Source organism: Balearica regulorum, chromosome W (assembly GCF_011004875.1).
Source record: "Balearica regulorum gibbericeps isolate bBalReg1 chromosome W, bBalReg1.pri, whole genome shotgun sequence".
Classification (NCBI taxonomy): Eukaryota; Metazoa; Chordata; class Aves; order Gruiformes; family Gruidae; genus Balearica; species Balearica regulorum.
Window position 1 is genome coordinate 13,385,823 of NC_046219.1, and position 20,355 is coordinate 13,406,177.

Sequence of the window (20,355 nt, forward strand, 5' to 3'; positions counted from 1 at the left end):
TTCTGGACATTTCATGGACATTTTACAAGGGTGGTCCATAGACTAAGGGAATGATATCTGCATATTATGTCAAAGGATGGGAAGAGGTGTGGTGGTTAATGATTTAACGTATTGGATAGTGTGGTACCTGAGCATGATGTAAATGGTATGGAATAAGGGGTGGAGAATGTGCTGGTTTTGGCTGGGATAGAGTTAATTTTCTTCATAGTAGCCAGCACGGGGCTATGTTTTGGATTTGTGCTGAAAACAGTGGTGATAATATAGAGATCTTTTTGTTACCATTGAGCAGTGCTTACACAAAGTCAAGGCCTTTTCTGCTTCTCACACCACCCCACCAGCTAGTAAGCTGGGGGTGCACAAGAAGTTGGGAGGGGACACAGACAGGACAGCTGACCCAAACTGACTGTGGTGGGTTGACCCTGGCTGGGGGCCAGGTGCCCACCAGAGCCACTCTATCACTCGCCTCCTCAGCAAGGCAGGGAGGGGAGAAAGGAAGATGGAGAAAAAACAATCCCAAACTCGTGGGTCGAGATAAAGGCAGTTTAATGTAGCTAAAGCAAAAAAGCCGTGCGCGGAAGCAAAGCAAAAAGCAAAGATTATTCTCTACTTCCCATCAGCAGGCGATGTCCGGCCACTTCCTGGGAAGTAGGGCTTCAGTAAGCGTGCCCCTTACTCCAGAAGACAAACATTGTAAAAAAAAAAAAAAAACAACGAATGCCCCCGCCCTGTTCCTCCCCCTATTCTCAGTTTCTTACTGCTGAGCATGACGTCATATGGTATGGAATATCCCTTTGGTCAGTTTGGGTCAGCTGTCCTAGCTGTGTCCCCTCCCAAGATCTTGCCCACCCCCAGCCTGCTGCTGATGGGGGGAAGAAATGTTGGAAAGCCTTGATGTGTGCTGGCACTGCTCAGTAGTAGCCAACACACTGGTGTGTTATCAACACCTTGCTAGCTACCAATACACAGCGCAGCACTATGAGGGCTGCTGTGGGGAGAATTAACTCCATCTCAGCCAGACCCAATACAATCTCCACCCCTTATTCCATACCATTTGTGTCGTGCTCACGCTCCACACACTTTAATACATATATATATATGATAACTGTTTCATTGTATTTACTTCTTATTAACTACTATTTCCAGCCCTTTAACAGATAGATGTTATTCTCCCCTTCCATGAGCTTCCTCTGCTCCTCCAGATGTTCATGAACCGGCTATGACTTGGGCCCAATCTGTCAGGATGGGTGTTCAGGTTCAGTTGTTGGGCACCAACACCGGCTTGCTTTGGGCTGTTGTTGCATTCATCTGGCTCCTTGTGAAACTTGCTCTTCATTGGTTTGGGTCATTCCTTCTACATTACTTCCTAGAATGTACAGCTCACATTACAGATTATTTTACCCCAAGGTTAAATCTCCTTGAGGCACACACCAGGTCTCCCCATCCTTCCGCATTACCCACCAAGTACACCCAGGTCCTTGAGCGAAGACAATCCCAGGAATGGGTTTGCCTTTTCCCATGGGAGGAGCAATCCACACCGCCTTCCCCAGCCACTTTCCCATGTGTACTACAGGGACCTTGTCTCCTCCCACAGTATGCAGGGGTTTTGTTTGGGCAGGACCAGGACAGTTAGCAGATCCTCTGGTATTAATCAGCCAAGTGGCTTCTGCTAAATTTGTATCCCAGTGCTTCCATGCCCCATTACCTAATGCCCTCAACATAGTCTTTAACAGTCCATTATCTCTCTCAATCTTTCCAGAGGCTTGTGGGTGATAGGGGATGTGATACACCCACTCAATGCCGTGTTTCTTTGCCCAAGAGCTTATGAGGTTATTTCGAAAATGAGTCCCATTGTCTGATTCAATCCTTTCTGGGGTACCATGTCGCCATAAAATTTGCCTTTCAAGGCCTAGGATGGTGTTTCGGGCAGTGGCATGGTTTACAGGAAATGTCTCTAGCCAGCCAGTAGTTGCTTCCACCATGGTGAGTATGTAGCGCTTGCCTTGGCGTGTTCGTGGCAGTGGCCCAATATAGTCAATCTGCCAGGCCTTGCCATATCGAAAACCCAGCCACCGCCCTCTATTCCAGGGAGATTTTACTCGTGTTGCTCGCTTGATTGCAGCACATATTTCACATTCATGAGTAACTTGTGTGATGGCCTCCATGGTCAGGTCCACCCCTCGATCACGAGCCCACCTGTATGTTGCATCTCTCCCTAGATGTCCTGATCTTTCATGGGCCCATCGAGCTACAAATAGCTCACCCTTACGCTCCCAGTCCAGGTCCACTTGAGCTACTTCAATTTTGGCAGCCTTGTCTACCTGTTCATTGTTTTGATGTTCTTCAGTGGCACGGCTTTTGGGTATGTGAGCATCCACATGACGTACCTTCACAGCCATGTTTTCTACGCGGGCAGCGATGTCCTGCCACAATGCAGCAGCCCAGATGGGTTTACCCCTGCGCTGCCAATTGGTCTTCTTCCACTGCTGTAGCCACCCCCACAGGGCATTTGCCACCATCCAGGAGTCAGTATAGAGGTAGAGTACTGGCCACTTTTCTTGTTCAGCAATCTTTAGGGCTAACTGAATGGCTTTCACTTCTGCAAACTGACTTGACTCACCTTCTCCTTCAGTGGCCTCAACGACTTGTCGTGTGGGACTCCATACAGCAGCTTTCCACTTCCGATGGTTTCCTACAACACGACAGGATCCATCAGTAAACAGAGCATAACGCCTTTCATCTTCTGGTAACTCATTATATGGTGGTGCCTCTTGGGCACGAGCTACCTCCTCAGGCAGTGCTCCAAAATCTCTACCTTCTGGCCAGTCCATAATCTCTTCCAGAATTCCTGGGTGGTTGGGTTTTCCCCAGTCGAGCTCGCTGTGTGATCAGTGCTACCCACTTACTCCATGTAGTGCTGGTTGCCTGATGTGTAGAGGGAATGTTTCCTTTGAACATCCAGTGTAGCACAGGCAATCGCGGTGCCAAGAGAAGAGACGCTTCTGTACCAACAACTTCTGAAGGGGCTCGAATCCCTTCATATGCTGCTAGGATCTCTTTTTCAGTTGGGGTGTAGTGGGCTTCTGATCCTCGATACCACTGGCTCCAAAACCCTAATGGTCGACCTCGGGTTTCTCCTGCTGTTTTCTGCGAGAGGCTCCAGGTGAGGCCATGCTCCCCAGCTGCAGTGTAGAGTACATTTTGTACAGCTGGTCCTGTCCGAACAGATCCAAGAGCTACTGCACGAGCTATTTCCTGTTTGATATGCTCAAAGGCTTGTTGTTGCTCAAGGCCCCATTCAAAATAGTTCTTTTTCCGGGTTACTCGATAGAGAGGGCTCACAAGCTGACTATAACCTGGAATATGCATTCTCCAGAACCCCACAAGGCCCAGGAAGGCTTGTGTCTCCTTCTTGTTAGCTGGTGGAGACATAGCTGCTATCTTGTTAACCACATCCATAGGCACATGACGACGTCCATCCTGCCATTTTATTCCCAAAAACTGGATCTCTTGTGCAGGTCCCTTGACCTTGCTTTTCTTTATGGCGAAACCAGCTTTCAGAAGAATCTGAATTACTCTTTTTCCCTTCTCGAATACTTCTTCTGCCTTATTGCCCCACACAATGATGTCATCGATGTATTGTAGATGTTCAGGGGCACCACCCTCTTCCAGTGCAGTTTGGATTAGTCCATGACAAATAGTAGGACTATGCTTCCACCCCTGGGGCAGTCGATTCCAGGTGTATTGAACACCTCTCCAAGTGAAAGCAAACTGTGGCCTGCATTCGGCTGCCAAAGGAATTGAAAAGAATGCATTAGCGATGTCAATTGTAGCATACCACTTGGCTGCTTTTGACTCCAATTCATATTGGAGCTCTAACATGTCTGGTACAGCAGCACTCAGTGGTGGTGTCACTTCGTTTAGCCCACGATAGTCCACCGTTAACCTCCACCCTCCATCAGACTTTTGCACTGGCCATATGGGACTATTAAAAGGTGAGTGAGTCTTGCTGATGACTCCCTGGTTCTCCAGTTGATGAATCCGCTCATGGATGGGAGCCAGGGAGTCTCGATTTGTGCGATATTGCCGCCGGTGCACTGTCCTGGTAGCAATTGGCACCTGTTGTTCTTCAACTTGCAGCAATCCCACAACAAAGGGATCTTCTGAGAGACCAGGCAGGGTAGATAACTGTTTGATCTTCTCTGTGTTCACAGTGGCTACACCAAAAGCCCATCGGTACCCCTTTGGGTCCTTGAAGTACCCTCTCCTGAGGTAATCTATGCCAAGGATACAAGGGGCCTCCGGGCCAGTCACAATGGGGTGCTTCTCCCGCTTGTCCCCTGTTAAGCTCACCTCAGCCTCCAATACGGACAGTTCTTGGCATCCCCCTGTCACTCCAGAGATCCGGATGGGTTCTGTGCCCCTATACCCTGATGGTATCAGTGTACACTGTGCACCAGTGTCTACCAAAGCCTTATACTTCTGTGGGTCTGATGTGCCAGGCCATCGAATCCACACAGTCCAGTATACCCGGTCATCCCTTTCCTCCTCCTGGCCGAAGGCAGGGACCCTCTATTCCTGTTCCTGGTCAGAGTATTCACTGTCTGACCCTCGCGGTGACAGACCAGATGTCCCCTCACCAGGATCAAGGGAGGTGATTTTAGTTTTACATCTGGGAGATCACTGTTTGCCTTCTCGTGTCTCTGTAGCAACTACACTGACGGCCTTCTTGGGTGTCCCCTTCTTAACAGCTGTCTTCCCTCTTAGTTCACGAACACGGGCTTCCAGCTTAAAGGTGGGTTCACCGTCCCACTTCCTCATGTCCTCCCCTTGGTCACGCAGGAAAAACCAGAGTGTACCACGTGGCATATGCCTGGGGCTCCCTTTCCCTCTGACCGGAGCAGGAGATGACTGATTTCTTGGGGTACCTCTGACAGCCGACGTGCTGGCCCGTAGGGAGGAGGAGGTGGTACAGAGGTTTTCTTCAAAGTTCTGAAGCCAAGCAGACACCTTCTCCACAGTTGGTGTGTCCATATCTGGGAAATACATTGCTGCCAAGCTGTTAGAATACGATGCTGGGGCACTTTGAATCACCTTCCTCCACATGGCCCGTGTGCACAGGACATCCTCTGGATCTTTGGAGACCTCCTCATCATCTAGATCACTATAGATGACTTCCAACACCACTAGTTCTCTCAGGTACTGGATGCCTTCATCTGCGGTGGTCCACTTTCCTCTGGGGAGTTCACAAGATCTTCCTTGAATGGGTATCTTGCCCTCACACTTGAAAGCAGCCGTCTCCAGAGACTGCAAATTGCTGTCTCTTTTCCAATTCCCCTCTCAATTCCTCGGTTTCTAGCTAGGGATCCCAGCTGTTGGGCTTCCCTGCCTTCCAATTGCTGACTGTCGGCCCCATTATCCCAGCATCGAAGCAGCCAGGCAGCAATCCGCTCACCAGGCTGGCGGCTGTAATCTTTCCGCATATCTCGAAGTTCAAATGAGGTCAGAGACCGGGTAGTTTCTGCTTCTTGTCTTATTTCTCTCACTCCTTCCTCCCACTTCTTTGCTGAAGGACCGGCTTCCTGCTCAAACCTCTCCTCCTCTTCTTCCTCTTCCCTTACTAATCGATGATAGGGACCTGTTGACCTCCTGGTCCACTGTTTCTTTTTTACTACTGGGGCAATTACTGTAGTTGTTACTGTTTGTGTCCCTATCTCAGCCACGGTGTCCTCAGCTGCAGTTTGGGTGCCTTCCTCAACCACAGTCCTCTGAGAGTTCTGCACTGTGGCTTGATAGGCCCAGGCCAGGCCCCAGTACAGTGCTAGAAGCTGTTGGTTTTCATTGGGGTAGGCAAGACACCCTTCTATCAGGTGGCGTGTCAGTTTGCTGGGATTGCTTGCCTGTTCAGGTGTGAAGTTCCAGGCTATAGGAGGTGATAATCACCCTAGGAACCTGCCCAAATCCTTCCACACACCCTGCCACCCCGGGGACTGGCTGCCTCAGGGCACGTTTCAGTATTGCCTCACTTAAAAGTTGTCTCCCCTTAAACCAGGACAAAACCAAACTCCACAACACCCGTAATATGCCAGCAGTATGAATTAGTAATATTAATGAGCTTACATAAGGGTGAACAAGGACCTTAGGAGCCTGCATAATGAAACCATCCACGTCAAAAGCAGGTAGAGAGAGAGAGATGTATTCCCCCATCATCTCCACAAGATAGCTCCCCCAGCACAGCAATAACATCGATGCCAGGGCCATGCACATAACCATTGTTTGTACTAGCATGCTCCCAAGTTCCTTCATCCTCCCCACGAAATAGCTCCCCCAGCACAGTAAGATCATAAACACTAGGCCAAAGCACAGAACAGCCATTATTTGTATCAGCATGTTCCTAAGTTTAGCAAAATAGAGATAAGCAGCACAGCTAACAAACCCCGTGACCTGCACAGGAGCTTGCAACTTAATAACTACTATAGCTGTAGCACTCTTAATACTAAACTGCCGTTGTCGAGCCCCACGTTGGGCGCCAAAAAGGACTGTCGTGGGTTGACCCTGGCTGGGGGCCAGGTGCCCACCAGAGCCGCTCTATCACTCGCCTCCTCAGCAAGGCAGGGAGGGGAGAAAGGAAGATGGAGAAAAAACAATCCCAAACTCGTGGGTCGAGATAAAGGCAGTTTAATGTAGCTAAAGCAAAAAAGCCGTGTGTGGAAGCAAAGCAAAAAGCAAAGATTATTCTCTACTTCCCATCAGCAGGCGATGTCCGGCCACTTCCTGGGAAGTAGGGCTTCAGTAAGCGTGCCCCTTACTCCAGAAGACAAACATTGTAAAAAAAAAAAAAAAACAACGAATGCCCCCGCCCTGTTCCTCCCCCTATTCTCAGTTTCTTACTGCTGAGCATGACGTCATATGGTATGGAATATCCCTTTGGTCAGTTTGGGTCAGCTGTCCTAGCTGTGTCCCCTCCCAAGATCTTGCCCACCCCCAGCCTGCTGCTGGGGAAAAAGAAATGTTGGAAAGCCTTGATGTGTGCTGGCACTGCTCAGTAGTAGCCAAAACACTGGTGTGTTATCAACAGTTTGCTAGCTACCAATACACAGCGCAGCACTATGAGGGCTGCTGTGGGGAGAATTAACTCCATCTCAGCCAGACCCAATACACTGACCAAAGGGATATTCCATACCATATGACGTCATTCTCAGCCTATAAAGCTGGAGGAAGAAGAAGGAAGGGGGGAACACGTTCAGAGTGATGGCATTTGTCTTTCTAAGCAACCGTTATGCACGATGGAGCCCTGCTTTCCTGGAGATGGATGAGCACCTGCTTGCCGATGCGAGTAGTGAATGAATTCCTTGGTTTGCTTTCCTTGCATGCGTGGCTTTTGCTTTACCTATTAAATTGTCTTTATCTCAACCCACGAGTTTTCTCACTTTTACTCTTCTAATTCTCTCCCCCATCCTGATGGGGTGGAGTGAGCCAGCGGCTGTGTGGTGCTTAGTTGCTGGACAGGGTTAAACCATGCCCCCAGCACAAGACAGACGTGGACCTGGTAGAGCGGGTCCGGAGGAGGGCCACAAAAATGATCAGAGGGCTGGAGCAGCTCTCCTATGAGGACAGGCTGAGAGAGTTTGGGTTGTTCAGCCTGGAGAAGAGAAGGCTCCGAGGAGACCTTATTCTGGACTTTAAGTACTTAAAGGGGGCTTATAAGAAAGATGGACAAAGACTTTTTACCAGGGCCTGTAGTGACAGGATGTGGGGCAAGAGTTTTAAACTAAGAGTAGATCTAGATTGGACATTAGGAATATTTTTTTTTTTTTTACGATGAGGGTGGTGAGGCACTGGAACAGGTTGCCCAGAGAGGTTGTGGAGGCCCCCTCCCTGGAAGTGTTCAAGGTCAGGTTGGATGGGGCTTTGAGCAACATGATCTAGTGGAAGGTGTTCCTGCTGATGGCAGAGGGGTTGGACTAGATGATCTTTAAAGGTCCCTTCCAACCCAAACCATTCTATGATTCTGTGAATACATTCAGGTTTTTCAACTATCTCCTAAAACTCAAGGGTCCTGTTATTCAGAACTGTGTATTCCCCGTTAATGCCATCTCTTTTTTTTTGCATACCGGAAATGTAATGCTAACTCTGCCTCTGTGACTCTTCATATTACAGAAGTGATATCCAAAAGTAGAAGTTTATATTGGTGTACTGCACACCGGGTAAACGATCCCACTTTTGGGACAACAGAAGGATGGCAGAGTTCTTTATTTTTTACCTTAGTGCTTCTTTGCAATCACAATAAGGTGGACGGTTTGAAACAGATGTATTGTTCTGTTCTAATTTTTAATCTGAGTCTTATATCTTCATTACATTTGGTTTAGACATTTTTGACCCAGATTCATGCTTAGTGTAGCTCTGCTGAAGTAAATGGATTTACACTGGGGATTAATTTGGCTCATTATGACAACATCTATCCAGATGTTTTCAAGGTTTTTTTCATTTTAAAGAGTGAAAATTTACTCCCATAAATAATACTCCCACAGACATAGGGAAAAAGAGAGGAAAAAATACAGAGAGAGAAATAAGTACAAGAACAAAACTCTTAAATAATTTTTATTCTATGATCACAGAATATTGTTTCCAGCTAATGCTACTGAAGCAACGGAAGACTTTACAGCAACACTTCATGAGCATCTATGGGACACTGGATAACTCCCATTAGTGAGGGAAGACCTTCATAATTCACATGTTGTTTTACCACTTAATTTTATTAACTCTCACTCATTAGACGGCAACAGTGCTTTCAGCTGTAACAATTGCTAACTTCTTCAGGGCCCACAGCGTAAAGGGTTTCCTGCTGTTGGACTTAAAAGGATTTTTCTCAAGGGAGGATTGCACATGTGTATTCTTGAAAAAGTAGCCAAAGCAAACAAATAAAAACAAAGGGCTGCTTGGTTTTCTATGCATGCAGTCCTTGCAGTTCTCTATGTAGTTCACCGAGTCAGCCCTGTCTCCTTCCTAGACAGTGCAAGGAAGTAGAAAATTCATCACTGACCTCGATCTCCTCTTCTAGAAGATGGACCAGGAAAGAGGAAACCTTGTCTTCTGACCCTAGTCTCCCCTTTGACAGCATGAGACTAGAAAAAAAGTCATTGCCTGATCTCCACCCACTCACAGTCCTTCATCCTGGGGCCCCTTTCAAGGTTTAGAGCTCTACAAATCATCATTCCTGTGAAGAATGTAGAGGCATGTGCACAGATTATAAACAAACGGTAGAGGATTCATATTTGTGAGCATTAGAAATACTGATTATTTAATTTGATTCATAAAAAATAAAGGAGAAGAATATTCTTGGAGTATAACATTTTTGTTTACTTCTTTTTACAAAGAGAATCAATTGAAGGCAAGTTCCTGGAATACATTTTTGGATGCCTGAGGAACTCAGGCACTGAGTAGGCCCATGGCACTTCTGCAGAGCTTTTTAAAAATGGTCTTGTCAGGTTGTTAACTTGCTCCCAAGCCTCAGAACATACTGTAGTTACTTTGTTCATTACACTACTTCCCGGTGAAGCAGAGGATTGATTTTAAAATTCTTTTTCTGACTTATAAAACCTTCAACGGTCCACTTCCTGCAAACCTACATAAGCTCTTTTCCTTACTTGCACTGCAGATATGAGTTTACTGTTCATCATCTGGTATTAGCTCTAATACCGAAATGCCAAAAAGAACTTTACATTATTTTGCATTACACTTCTGGAATACTTTGCCAATTTGTAGGTAGTCTGCTCACTCATGATAAGATTTTTTTTACATGTGAATGCCACTCTGAAAAATTACAGAATGTACTGGCCCATAGTTAATATAATTACATTCTGATTGCTGGTGTTATAACTTTGTTTTTCAAGCACTTTAGTGTATAGTAAAACAATGTAGATGAAACGTTAAAATATAGTACAAAAAAAAAACCATCAAAAACACTTGGTGGTTTTAAAAGGAAATACTACTGTGGAAAGACGTTTATTGTTAAGACTCTTTTTAGCATGTGGTGGTTAAGCAAAATCAAAACACACCACAGGCCTTTCTAGCTCTACCACACTGTTCAGTAAGAATGCACTTTCTGCTGAATAACTTGATTTTTTAGAAAAAAAATGAAATGTGTGTTCACTATCAGTAAGTACATTTCAAGTTAGCTTAAATGAACAGTAGAAGAGTAACCACTGCAAAAGCGACACAAAGTAGAGAAAATTAGGAGTGCCTTGTTTTAAGTGGCAAACATGGAACCTACAGTTTGATTATCTGTCTATTGTGTTCTCATTTGGAAGAGCATGAGCTTTAGATAACACAAGTTTTATATATGGGGGGTATAGCGTTGGCAATTAATATATATGAAAAGATGTACTTTCATATATAGTTAAATTCATTTGCTCATAATTTTAAAATATGATAGATTGTGTGTGTGGGGGGGGTTTAATATCTAGAAAATTCAGGCCAGACTTAGGCCCTGTGAGACTACATAAAACACACAAACAAACCAAAAATGAACCCATGGGCTTTGTAGTCATACCATTCTGTTTTAAGGCATGGTAAAACAGGTGAAAAAAGACACTAGTGGCACAAATGGAAAAGTTTTTTGATTCCGATTTCCTATGGAAATAAGACATATATGTCCTGCAGTGTAGTACATAAATACTTATGTAACTGTGGGATAGGGGCCGTGAGACAGAAACTATAGAATCAGGTTGAGATAATTAGTTTGTAACCAAGGTAATAGGTAATGAAGCTAACTGACCATGGCAAGGTACAATGCTGCTATGTTCCATGTACAGTCCCTACCCAATAGGACAATAGGGTTGGAGATATTAATCTTATGAAGTAAGTTGCTATGGAGAAGTGCACCTACAACAAGGATACTGCGCATGCCTGCATGAAGGGGGTCATCCAGCGGACATGGGTGCAAGACCACTGACGACCACCAGAGACCCCTTGAGGACCACCGACTCAAATCACTGAGCATGCGTGACAGGGAGGAGAATATGGAAATGGATTCTGAGAAAAGATTATCATAGGATTGCCTTTTCTGAGAAAAACGATGAATATGTATGTTTTGATCCTACATAACCTGTGTGTTGGTGATAACCTGGCATGCACGTTGCATGGAGCTATCCCCCGTGCATCCAGCGCTGCAATAAAGAATGCCTGCCTTTTAACACTACATTGGTGTTACGAGGTTTATTCCCGGGTTTCGGTGACAACAGGGAGATCACTCCCTGATTGAATTGGCAAAATTAATTTAATTTATTACCAGTCAAATCAGAGTAGAATAATGAGGAATAAAACAAAATTTTAAACCACTTTCCCTCCACCCTTCCCTTCTTCCCAGGCTCAACTTCACTCCCAATTTCTCTACCTCCTCATGCCCCAACCGGCACAGGGGGACAGAGAATGGAGGTTATGGTCAGTTCATCACACATTGTCTCTGCCACTTGACGTGGTTTAGCCCCAGCCGGTAGCTAAGTGCCACGCGCTGCTCGCTCACCCCTCCCCCGGCGGGATGTGGAGGAGAACGGAAAAACAACGGCAAAGCCTCGAGGGTTGGGATAAGGGCAGTTTCCTGGCACAGCAAGGGAGAGGGAAACAACAACAGTGCTGATAACAGATAGTAACAATGGGTGATAACAGAGAACGATTTACCGATCTGAGGACCGACCGGACACTCGACCCCTCCCGGAGCCACGCCGACATGCCGAACCCGCCCCTGCCCGACTGGCCCCCTTTTATGGTGAGCATGACGTCACATGGTATGGAATAGCCCCCGGCCAGCTTGGCTCACCTGTCCTGGCTCCTTGGGAAATTAACTCTATCCTTGCCAGAACCAGGACATTATCCACCCCTTATTCCATACCATCTACGTCATGCTCAGATTATTTCACAGATCTCATTGCCTTACTCTATGGGCTATCACTCTAAAATGTCTGTCGAGTTCATTTAGTCCATGGCTTTGGGTTCCATCTGCCATTACAGTCTCTCAGGGCAGGAGCAATGGTGTGTGCTGCTGGATTGTTGCACGCTGCATCCGGAGTCTTCACAGCCAGTGTATCTGGTATGGTCCATGCTCACAGTCTGGATGCCAAAGATGTGATTTTTCGATAAAGTTTCTGGGCACCAGTTGAAGGCAGTTCTAGTTCCATCATCGTGGCACTTTTTGTTCAGTTTCAAAGTCCATCCTTCATTAGTTTTGGGTGATTCTTAAAGTCATACCATTGATACAGTATATCGCTATTAACATCATGCAATTTAATTTATTGGCTATTTTCACCCAAAATCAAATCCCCTTGGGGTACACACCGGACTTCCCCATCCTTTCTCATCACCCACCAAGTGCACCCTGGTCCCTGAGCAAAAGCAATCCCGCAGATGGGCTTGCCTTTGCCTGAAGCAGGGATAACCCAAACTGTTTTACCCAACATATTTTTCATGTGTACTATGGGGACTTTATCCCCTTCTACTGGGCGTGGGAATTTTGACTGGGCAGGGCCAGCTCGATTGGCAGATCCCCTAGTGTTAACTAACCAGGTGGCTTTTGCTAAATGTGTGTCCCAGTGTTTGAGGGTCCCACCACCCATTGCTCTCAGGGTAGTTTTTAGCAGCCCATTGCACCTTTCAACTTTCCCAGAGGCTGGTGCATGGTAGGGGATGTGATACACCCACTCAATACCATGCTCTTTGGCCCAGGTGTCTATGAGGTTGTTCCAAAAATGAGTCCCGTTGTCAGACTCAAATCTCTCTGGGGTGCCATGTCGCCACAGGACTTGCTTTTCAAGACCCAGAATAGTGTTCCGGGCAGTGGCATGGGGCACAGGATATGTTTCCAGCCATCCAGTGGTTGCTTCCACCATTGTAAGTACGTAACGCTTGCCTTGGCGGGTTAGTGGGAGCGTGATGTAGTCAATTTGCCATGCTTCCCCATATTTATATTTCAACCATCGTCCTCCATACCACAGAGGCTTTACCCGCTTGGCTTGCTTGATTGCAGCGCATGTTTCACATATTGATGGATGACCTGTGAGATGGCGTCCATGCTCAAGTCCACCCCTCGATCACGGGCCCATCTATATGTCGCATCTCTTCCTTGATGTCCTGAGGTGTCATGGGCCCACCGAGCTATAAATAATTCACCCTTACGCTGCCAGTCCAAATCCACCTGAGCCACTTCAATCTTGGCAGCCTGATCCACCTGCTGGTTGTTCTGATGTTCCTCAGTGGCCTGACTCTTGGGCACGTGGGCATCTACATGATGTACCTTTACAACCAGCTTCTCTAGCCAGGCAGCAATACCTTGTCACAATGGGGCAGCCCAGATGGGTTTGCCTCTGTGTTGCCAGTTGCTCTGCTTCCACTGCTGTAACCACCCCCACAGGGCATTGGCCACCATCCATGAGCCAGTCTAGAGGTACAGCGTTGGCCACTTTTCTCTTTCAGCAATATCTAAAGCCAGCTGGATGGCTTTCACCTCTGCAAACTGGCTCGATTCACCTTCTCCTTCAGCAGCTTCTGCAACTCGTCGTGTAGGACTCCATACAGTGGCCTTCCACCTTCGATGCTTTCCCACAATGCGACAGGACCCATCAGTGAAGAGGGCATATGGTTTCTCATCTTCTGTTAGTTTATTATACGATGGGGCTTCTTGAGCACGTGTCACCTCCTCCTCTGGTGACATTCTGAAATCTTTCCCTTCTGGCCAGTCTGTGATCACTTCCAGAATTCCTGGACGATTGGGGCTTCCTATTCGAGCCCATTGCGTGATCAGCGCAACCCCTGTACTCCACATAGCATCGGTTGCATGATGTGTAGAAGGAGCCCTCTCTTTCAACATCCAGCCCAGCACTGGCAGTCGGGGTGCCAAGAGGAGCTGTGCTTCAGTGCCAATCACCTCTGAAGCAGCTCGAACCCCTTCGTAGGCTGCCAATAGCTCCTTTTCCGTTGGAGTGTAGCGGGCCTCGGATCCTCTATATCCCCGGCTCCAAAACCCCAGGGGTCGACCTCGAGTCTCCCCTGGTGCTTTCTGCCAGAGACTCCAGGTAGGGTCATTCTCCCCGGCTGCGGTGTACAGCACATTTTTTACATCTGGTCCTGCCCGGACTGGCCCAAGAGCTACGGCATGAACTATTTCTTGTTTAATTTGTTCGAAAGCTTGTCGTTGCTCAGGGCCCCATTTGAAATCATTCTTCTTCCGGGTTACATGGTAGAGAGGGCTTACTATCAGACTGTAATTCGGAATGTGCATTCTCCAGAAACCAACAACACCTAAGAAGGCCTGTGTCTCCTTTTTGTTGGTTGGTGGGGACATGGCTGCTATTTTGTTGATAATATCCATAGGGATTTGACGCCGCCCATCATGCCACCTTATTCCTAAAAATTGGATCTCCTGTGCAGGCCCCTTTACCTTACTTTGTTTTATGGTGAAGCCAGCCTGCAGCAGGATTTGGACTATTTTCTTCCCTTTCTCAGAAACTTCCTCTGCTGAGTTGCCCCATACAATGATGTCATCAATGTATTGCAGGTGCTCTGGGGCTTCACCCTTTTCCAGTGCAGTCTGGATCAGTCCATGGCAGATGGTGGGGCTGTGTTTCCACCCCTGGGGCAGTCGATTCCAGGTGTACTGGACGCCCCTCCAAGTGAAGGCAAACTGTGGCCTGCACTCTGCTGCCAAAGGGATCGAGAAAAATGCATTAGCGATATCAATTGTGACATACCACTTGGCTGCCTTTGACTCCAGTTCATATTGAAGTTCCAGCATATCCGGCACGGCAGCACTCATGGGCGGTGTGACTTCATTCAGGCCACGATAGTCTACCGTCAGCCTCCACTCGCCATTGGACTTCCGCACTGGCCATGTGGGACTGTTAAAGGGTGAGGGGGTTCTGCTGATCACTCCCTGACCCTCCAGTTGATGAATTAGCTTGTGGATGGGAACCAGGGAGTCTCTGTTGGTGCGGTATTGCCGCCGGTGCACAGTTGTAGTAGCAATCGGCACCTGTTGCTCTTCAACCCTCAGCAACCCTACAACAGAAGGGTCCTCCGAGAGACCAGGCAAACTAGACAATGGCTCAATTTCCTCCGCTTCTAAGGCAGCTATTCCAAAAGCCCACTGGTAGCCTTTTGGGTCTTTGAAATACCCTTTCCGGAGGTAGTCTATGCCTAGGATGCACGGAGCCTCCGGCCCAGTCACAATGGGGTGCTTTTGCCACTCATTCCCAGTTAGACTTACTTCAGCCTCCAACAGAGTCAACTGTTGGGATCCCCCCGTCACACCAGAAATAGATATTGGTTCCACCCCTTCATAGTTCGATGGCATTAGGGTACACTGTGCACCCGTGTCCACTAGGGCCTTGTACTCTTGTGGGTTCGATGTGCCAGGCCATCGGATCCAGACAGTCCAATAAACCCTGTTGTCCCTTTCCTCCACCTGGCTGGAGGCAGGGCCCCTCTAATCCTGCTTGTCATAGTCCCTACTCACCTCTTGCAAAAAGGACTTAGAAGTCCCTTCAAGAGGATCAGAAGTGCGATCAGGCCTTTCATTTGGTCTGGGGGGCTGCCCGGTGGAAACTGGAGCAGCATTCTTTCTGGAAGAGTCCCTTTGTACAGCTGTCTTGCCTTGTAGCTCATGTACGTGTGCCCGCAAGATTGAGGTGGGCTTCCCATCCCATTTCCTCATGTCTTCTCTGTGGTCACGCAGGAAAAACCGCAGGATACCTCGTGGTGTGTACGCTCTATATCCCCTCTCTGGAGCAGAAAAACGCTTACTCCTAACAGCTGAAATGCGGGTCTGTACAGGTGGGGAGTAAGATATATCCTCTTTGAGTTGCTGGATGTCCTGAGACAGTTTGTCCACAGCTGAGACGAGGGAGGAAGAAAGGCTCTCTTCATATTGCCAGTCGGCCAGCCACTTCCTCCACCGTGGGTGCCTCTTCACTTTTCCAGTCGATTACTGCCAGTGAGTTGGCGTACGATGATGGTGCGCTTCGCACAAATTTTCGCCACATGGGTCGGGTACAGTGGACTTCATCGGGGTCTGTGGGCAACTGTGCATTGTCCGGATCATAATAAACCATCTCCCGCACAGCTAATTCCCTCAGATATTGAATACCTCTCTCCATGGTGGTCCACTTGCCTGGCCAACATACGACATCTTTGCTGAAGGGATACCTTTCCCTCCCACTTGACAGGAGTCGCCTCCAGAGGCTGAGGGCCTGTGCCTTCTTCCCAATTGCTTTGTCAATGCCCCCTTCCCTAGACAAGGATCCTAGCTGCTTGGCCTCCCTGCCCTCCAGTTCCAGGCTACTGGCCCCGTTATCCCAGCAGCGGAGCAGCCAGGTAATGATGTGCTCCCCTGGAAGGCAGCTGAAATCTTTCCGCATATCTCGCACCTCACTCATGGACAGGGATCGAGTAATCACTTCTGGTTCTGGCTCTTCTTCTTGTTCTCGTGATGGCCCTGGTTCATCATCATCCTTCACTAAGCGAACCGATTTCCTTGTGTATTTCTTTTTGTGTATAGGGGCGACTGATACTGGTGTGGGTTGATCTTTTGGCTTGGCTACAGTGCCTGTCGCGGGGGTTTGGGTATCCGCAGTGCCTGTGGGTCTGCTCTCTCCCTCTGGATGGTGCTGTCTACTGTCAAGCAGTGTTTGATAGATTGTGGCCAGGGCCCAGCACAGCGCAGGAAGTTGTGTCTCCTTAGAATCCCCACAGCATTTCCCTTTCAAATATTCTACCACTTTATCAGGGTCTTGCAGTTGTTTGGGAGTGAAGCTCCAAACCATTGGGGGTGAAAAGGTCTCTAGATACCCACCCATACTCTCCCACATGCCATGCCAGCCCTGACCATTCAGCCTTGGGGAAGATCCCTGGGTGGTACTCTTGAAAAAATTTTTGCTAACCCTGAACAGGAATGGGAAAGCATTCAGGAGACCTAGCAATAGGAATATACTGGCCTGAACATTCCAAGGGTCTTCAAAATTCTCAAAAATTGTTGTAACCAACCAAAAGGGAAAAGGGGAGGTGAAAGAGTGGGAGGAGGTATCCCCCCCTGTCTTCCCCATAGATTGGGTCCAATTATTAATCAATTCTGAAAGATATTGACCGAGGTACGGGCCTGACCGCAATGCTACATACACATACCAGCTCAAACTCATGACTGTCAATGATATCTTATCATAAGTCATTATCACACAATACAACAACATGAGAACACGAACCCCTCTCCCAGAGGTGATAAACAGCACCGCAGGGATTACATAGAGTAAACACGGGTTTACAAACCAGAGCCATGTGACCAAACAGAACATCATTATGACCAGTGACTGTTTCAGTAACATTATAAATGCTTAAAACAACTTTGTTTTAACACACTTGGGTCAGACTTGTCGTTATCACAACCCCTCGAGCCCCACGTTAGGCGCCAAAAAGAAAGGACTGACGTGGTTTAGCCCCAGCAGGTAGCTAAAAGTGCCATGCGCCACTCGCTCACCCCTCCCCCGGCGGGATGTGGAGGAGAACGGAAAAACAACGGCAAAGCCTCGAGGGTTGGGATAAGGGCAGTTTCCTGGCACAGCAAGGGAGAGGGAAACAATCAACAGCAGTGCCGATAACAGATAGTAACAATGGGTGATAACAGAGAACGATTTACCCATCCGAGGGACCGACCTACCGGATGCTCGACCCCTCCTGGAGCCACGCCGACATGCCGAACCCGCCCCTGCCCGACTGGCCCCCTTTTATGGTGAGCATGATGTCACATGGTATGGAATAGCCCCCGGCCAGCTTGGCTCACCTGTCCTGGCTCCTTGGGAAATTAACTCTATCCTTGCCAGAACCAGGACACACTCCTTCCTCCCCACACTCTTCCCCTGCTCCAGCTTGGGATCCCTCCCATGGGAGACAGTCCTCCATGAAGTTCTCCATAGCTGCCTTGGAGATGGAGGAAATTGAACAGCTGTCTAGTCTGCCCAGTCTCTCAGAGGACCCTTCTGTTGTGGGGTTGCTGAGGGTCGAAGAACAACAGGTATCAATCATTACCACAACAGTGCACCAGCAGCAATACTGCACCAACAGAGACTCCCTGGTTCCCATCCATAAGCTTATTTGTCAACTGGAGAGTCAGGGAGTGATCAGCAGAACTCGTTCACCCTTTAACAACAGTCCTGTATGGCCAGTGCGGAAGTCCAATGGAGAGTGGAGGCTGACATTAGGCTATCGTGGCCTGAATGAACTCATGCCGTCAATGATTGCTGCTGTGCCAGACATGCTAGAACTTCAATATGAACTGGAGTCAAAGGCAGTCAAGTGGTACGCCACAATTGATATCGCTAATGCATTTTTCTCGATCCCTTTGGCAGCAGAGTGCAGGCCACAGTTTGCCTTCACTTGGAGGGGCGTCCAGTACACCTGGAATCGACTGCCCCAGGGGTGGAAACACAGCCCCACCATTTTCCATGGACTGATCCAGACTGCACTGGAACAGGGTGAAGCCCCAGAGCACCTGCAATACATTGATGACATCATCGAATGGGGCAACACAGCAGAAGACATCTCTGAGAAAGGGAAGAAAATATTCCAAATTCTTCTAAAAGCTGGTTTCACCATAAAATGAAGTAAGGTAAAGGAGATCTAGTTTCTAGAAATAAAATGGCATGATGGACGTCATCAGATCCCAATGGATGTGATCAACAAAATAGCAGCCATGTCTCCACCGACTAACAAAAAGAAAACACAAGCTTTCTTAGGCATTCTGGGCTTTTGGAGAATGCATATTCCAAATTACAATCTGATAGTAAGCTCTCTCTATCAGGTGACCCAGAAGAAGAATGATTTCAAATGGGGCCCTGAGCAACGACAAGCTTTTGAACAAATTAAACAGGAAATAGTCCATGCAGTAGCCCTTGGGCTAGTCCAGGCAGGACAAGATGTTACAAATGTGCTCTACACCAAAGCCGAGGAGAACAGCCCTACCTGGAGTCTCTGGCAGAAAGCACCAGGGGAGACTCGAGGTCGACCCCTGGGGTTTTGGAGTTGGGGATACAGAGGATCTAAGGCTTGCTACACTCCAATGGAAAAGGAGATATTGGCAGCATATGAAGGGGTTCAATCTGCTTCAGAAGTGATTGGTACTGAAGCCCACCTCCTCTTAGCACCCTGACTGCCAGTGCTGGGCTGGATGTTCAAAGGGAGGGTCCCCTCTACACACCATGCAACCGATGCTACATGGAATAAGTGGGTTGCAGTGATCACACAGTGGGCTCGAATAGGAAACCCCAATTGCCCAGGAATTCTGGAAGTGATCACAGACTGGCCAGAAGGCGAAGATTTCAGAATGTCACCAGAGGAGGAGGTGACATGTACTGAAGAGGCTCTACCATATAATAAACTGCCAGAAAATGAGAAGCAATATGACCTGTTCACTGATGGGTCCTGTCGCATCATGGGAAAGCATTGGAGGTGGAAGGCCGCTCTATGGAGTCCTACATGACGAGTCACAGAAGGTGCTGAAGGAGAAGTTGAATCAAGCCAGTTTGCAGAGGTGAAAGCCATCCAGGTAGCTTCAGACATTGCTGAAAGAGAAAAATGACCAGTGCTCTACCTCTACACTGACTCATGGATGGTGGCCAATGCCCTGTGGGGGTTGTTACAGCAGTGGAAGCAGAGCAACTACCAGTGCAGAGGCAAACCCATCTGGGCTGCCCCACTGTGGCAAGATGTTGCTGCCCGGCTAGAGAAGCTGGTTGTAAAGGTACGTCATGCAGATGCCCACGTACCCAAGAGTCGGGCCACTGAGGAACATCAGAACAACCAGGAGGTGGATCAGGCTGCCAAGATTGAAGTGGCTCAGGTGGATTTGGACTGGCAACATAAGGGTGAATTATTTCTAGCTCATTGGGCCCATGACACCTCAGGCCATCAAGGAAGAAATGCGACATATGTTGTCCCAAATGTGGGACCATTTACCCGGTGTGCAGTACACCAATATACACACAGAGCAATTTTATTTATTTCATGTCCACGCAGAGATGTGTGCTAGGTGGTAATTCCACAAAGCTAGCACACCACACAGAATCTACCACATATTTATGTTGTTACAGGATTAGAAAAACCCACCTAAATTTACACTAATTGGTTATTAATTACTGCATCATCTACTATTGGTCAAGCATATTTAAATTAGCATGTATGCTCCTTGAGGGTGTGTGTGGGGGGTAATTTGCATAGTCCTTTATTTGGGTGGGTGGTTGCAAACTCCCCCAGCCACCTTTACCTTTCCCCTAGTTACTGCTGATTCTTGTTGACTTGAGGCTTCTCTGGCAATCACCCAGC

The 20,355-nt window shown here is 47.8% G+C and overlaps 1 protein-coding gene across 1 annotated transcript in view; it reads right to left on the reverse strand.

The window, feature by feature from the left end:
* Nucleotides 1-1,341: 1,341 nt before the first annotated feature.
* The window catches only part of LOC104641365 (ras GTPase-activating protein 1-like), a 502,600-nt gene continuing 483,586 nt past the window's right edge, over nt 1,342-20,355 (reverse strand). The window contains exon 5 of the mRNA XM_075739083.1: nt 1,342-1,363. Coding sequence (XP_075595198.1) covers nt 1,357-1,363 — 7 coding nt within the window. The 3' untranslated portion in view covers nt 1,342-1,356. The remainder of the gene's footprint in view (nt 1,364-20,355) is intronic.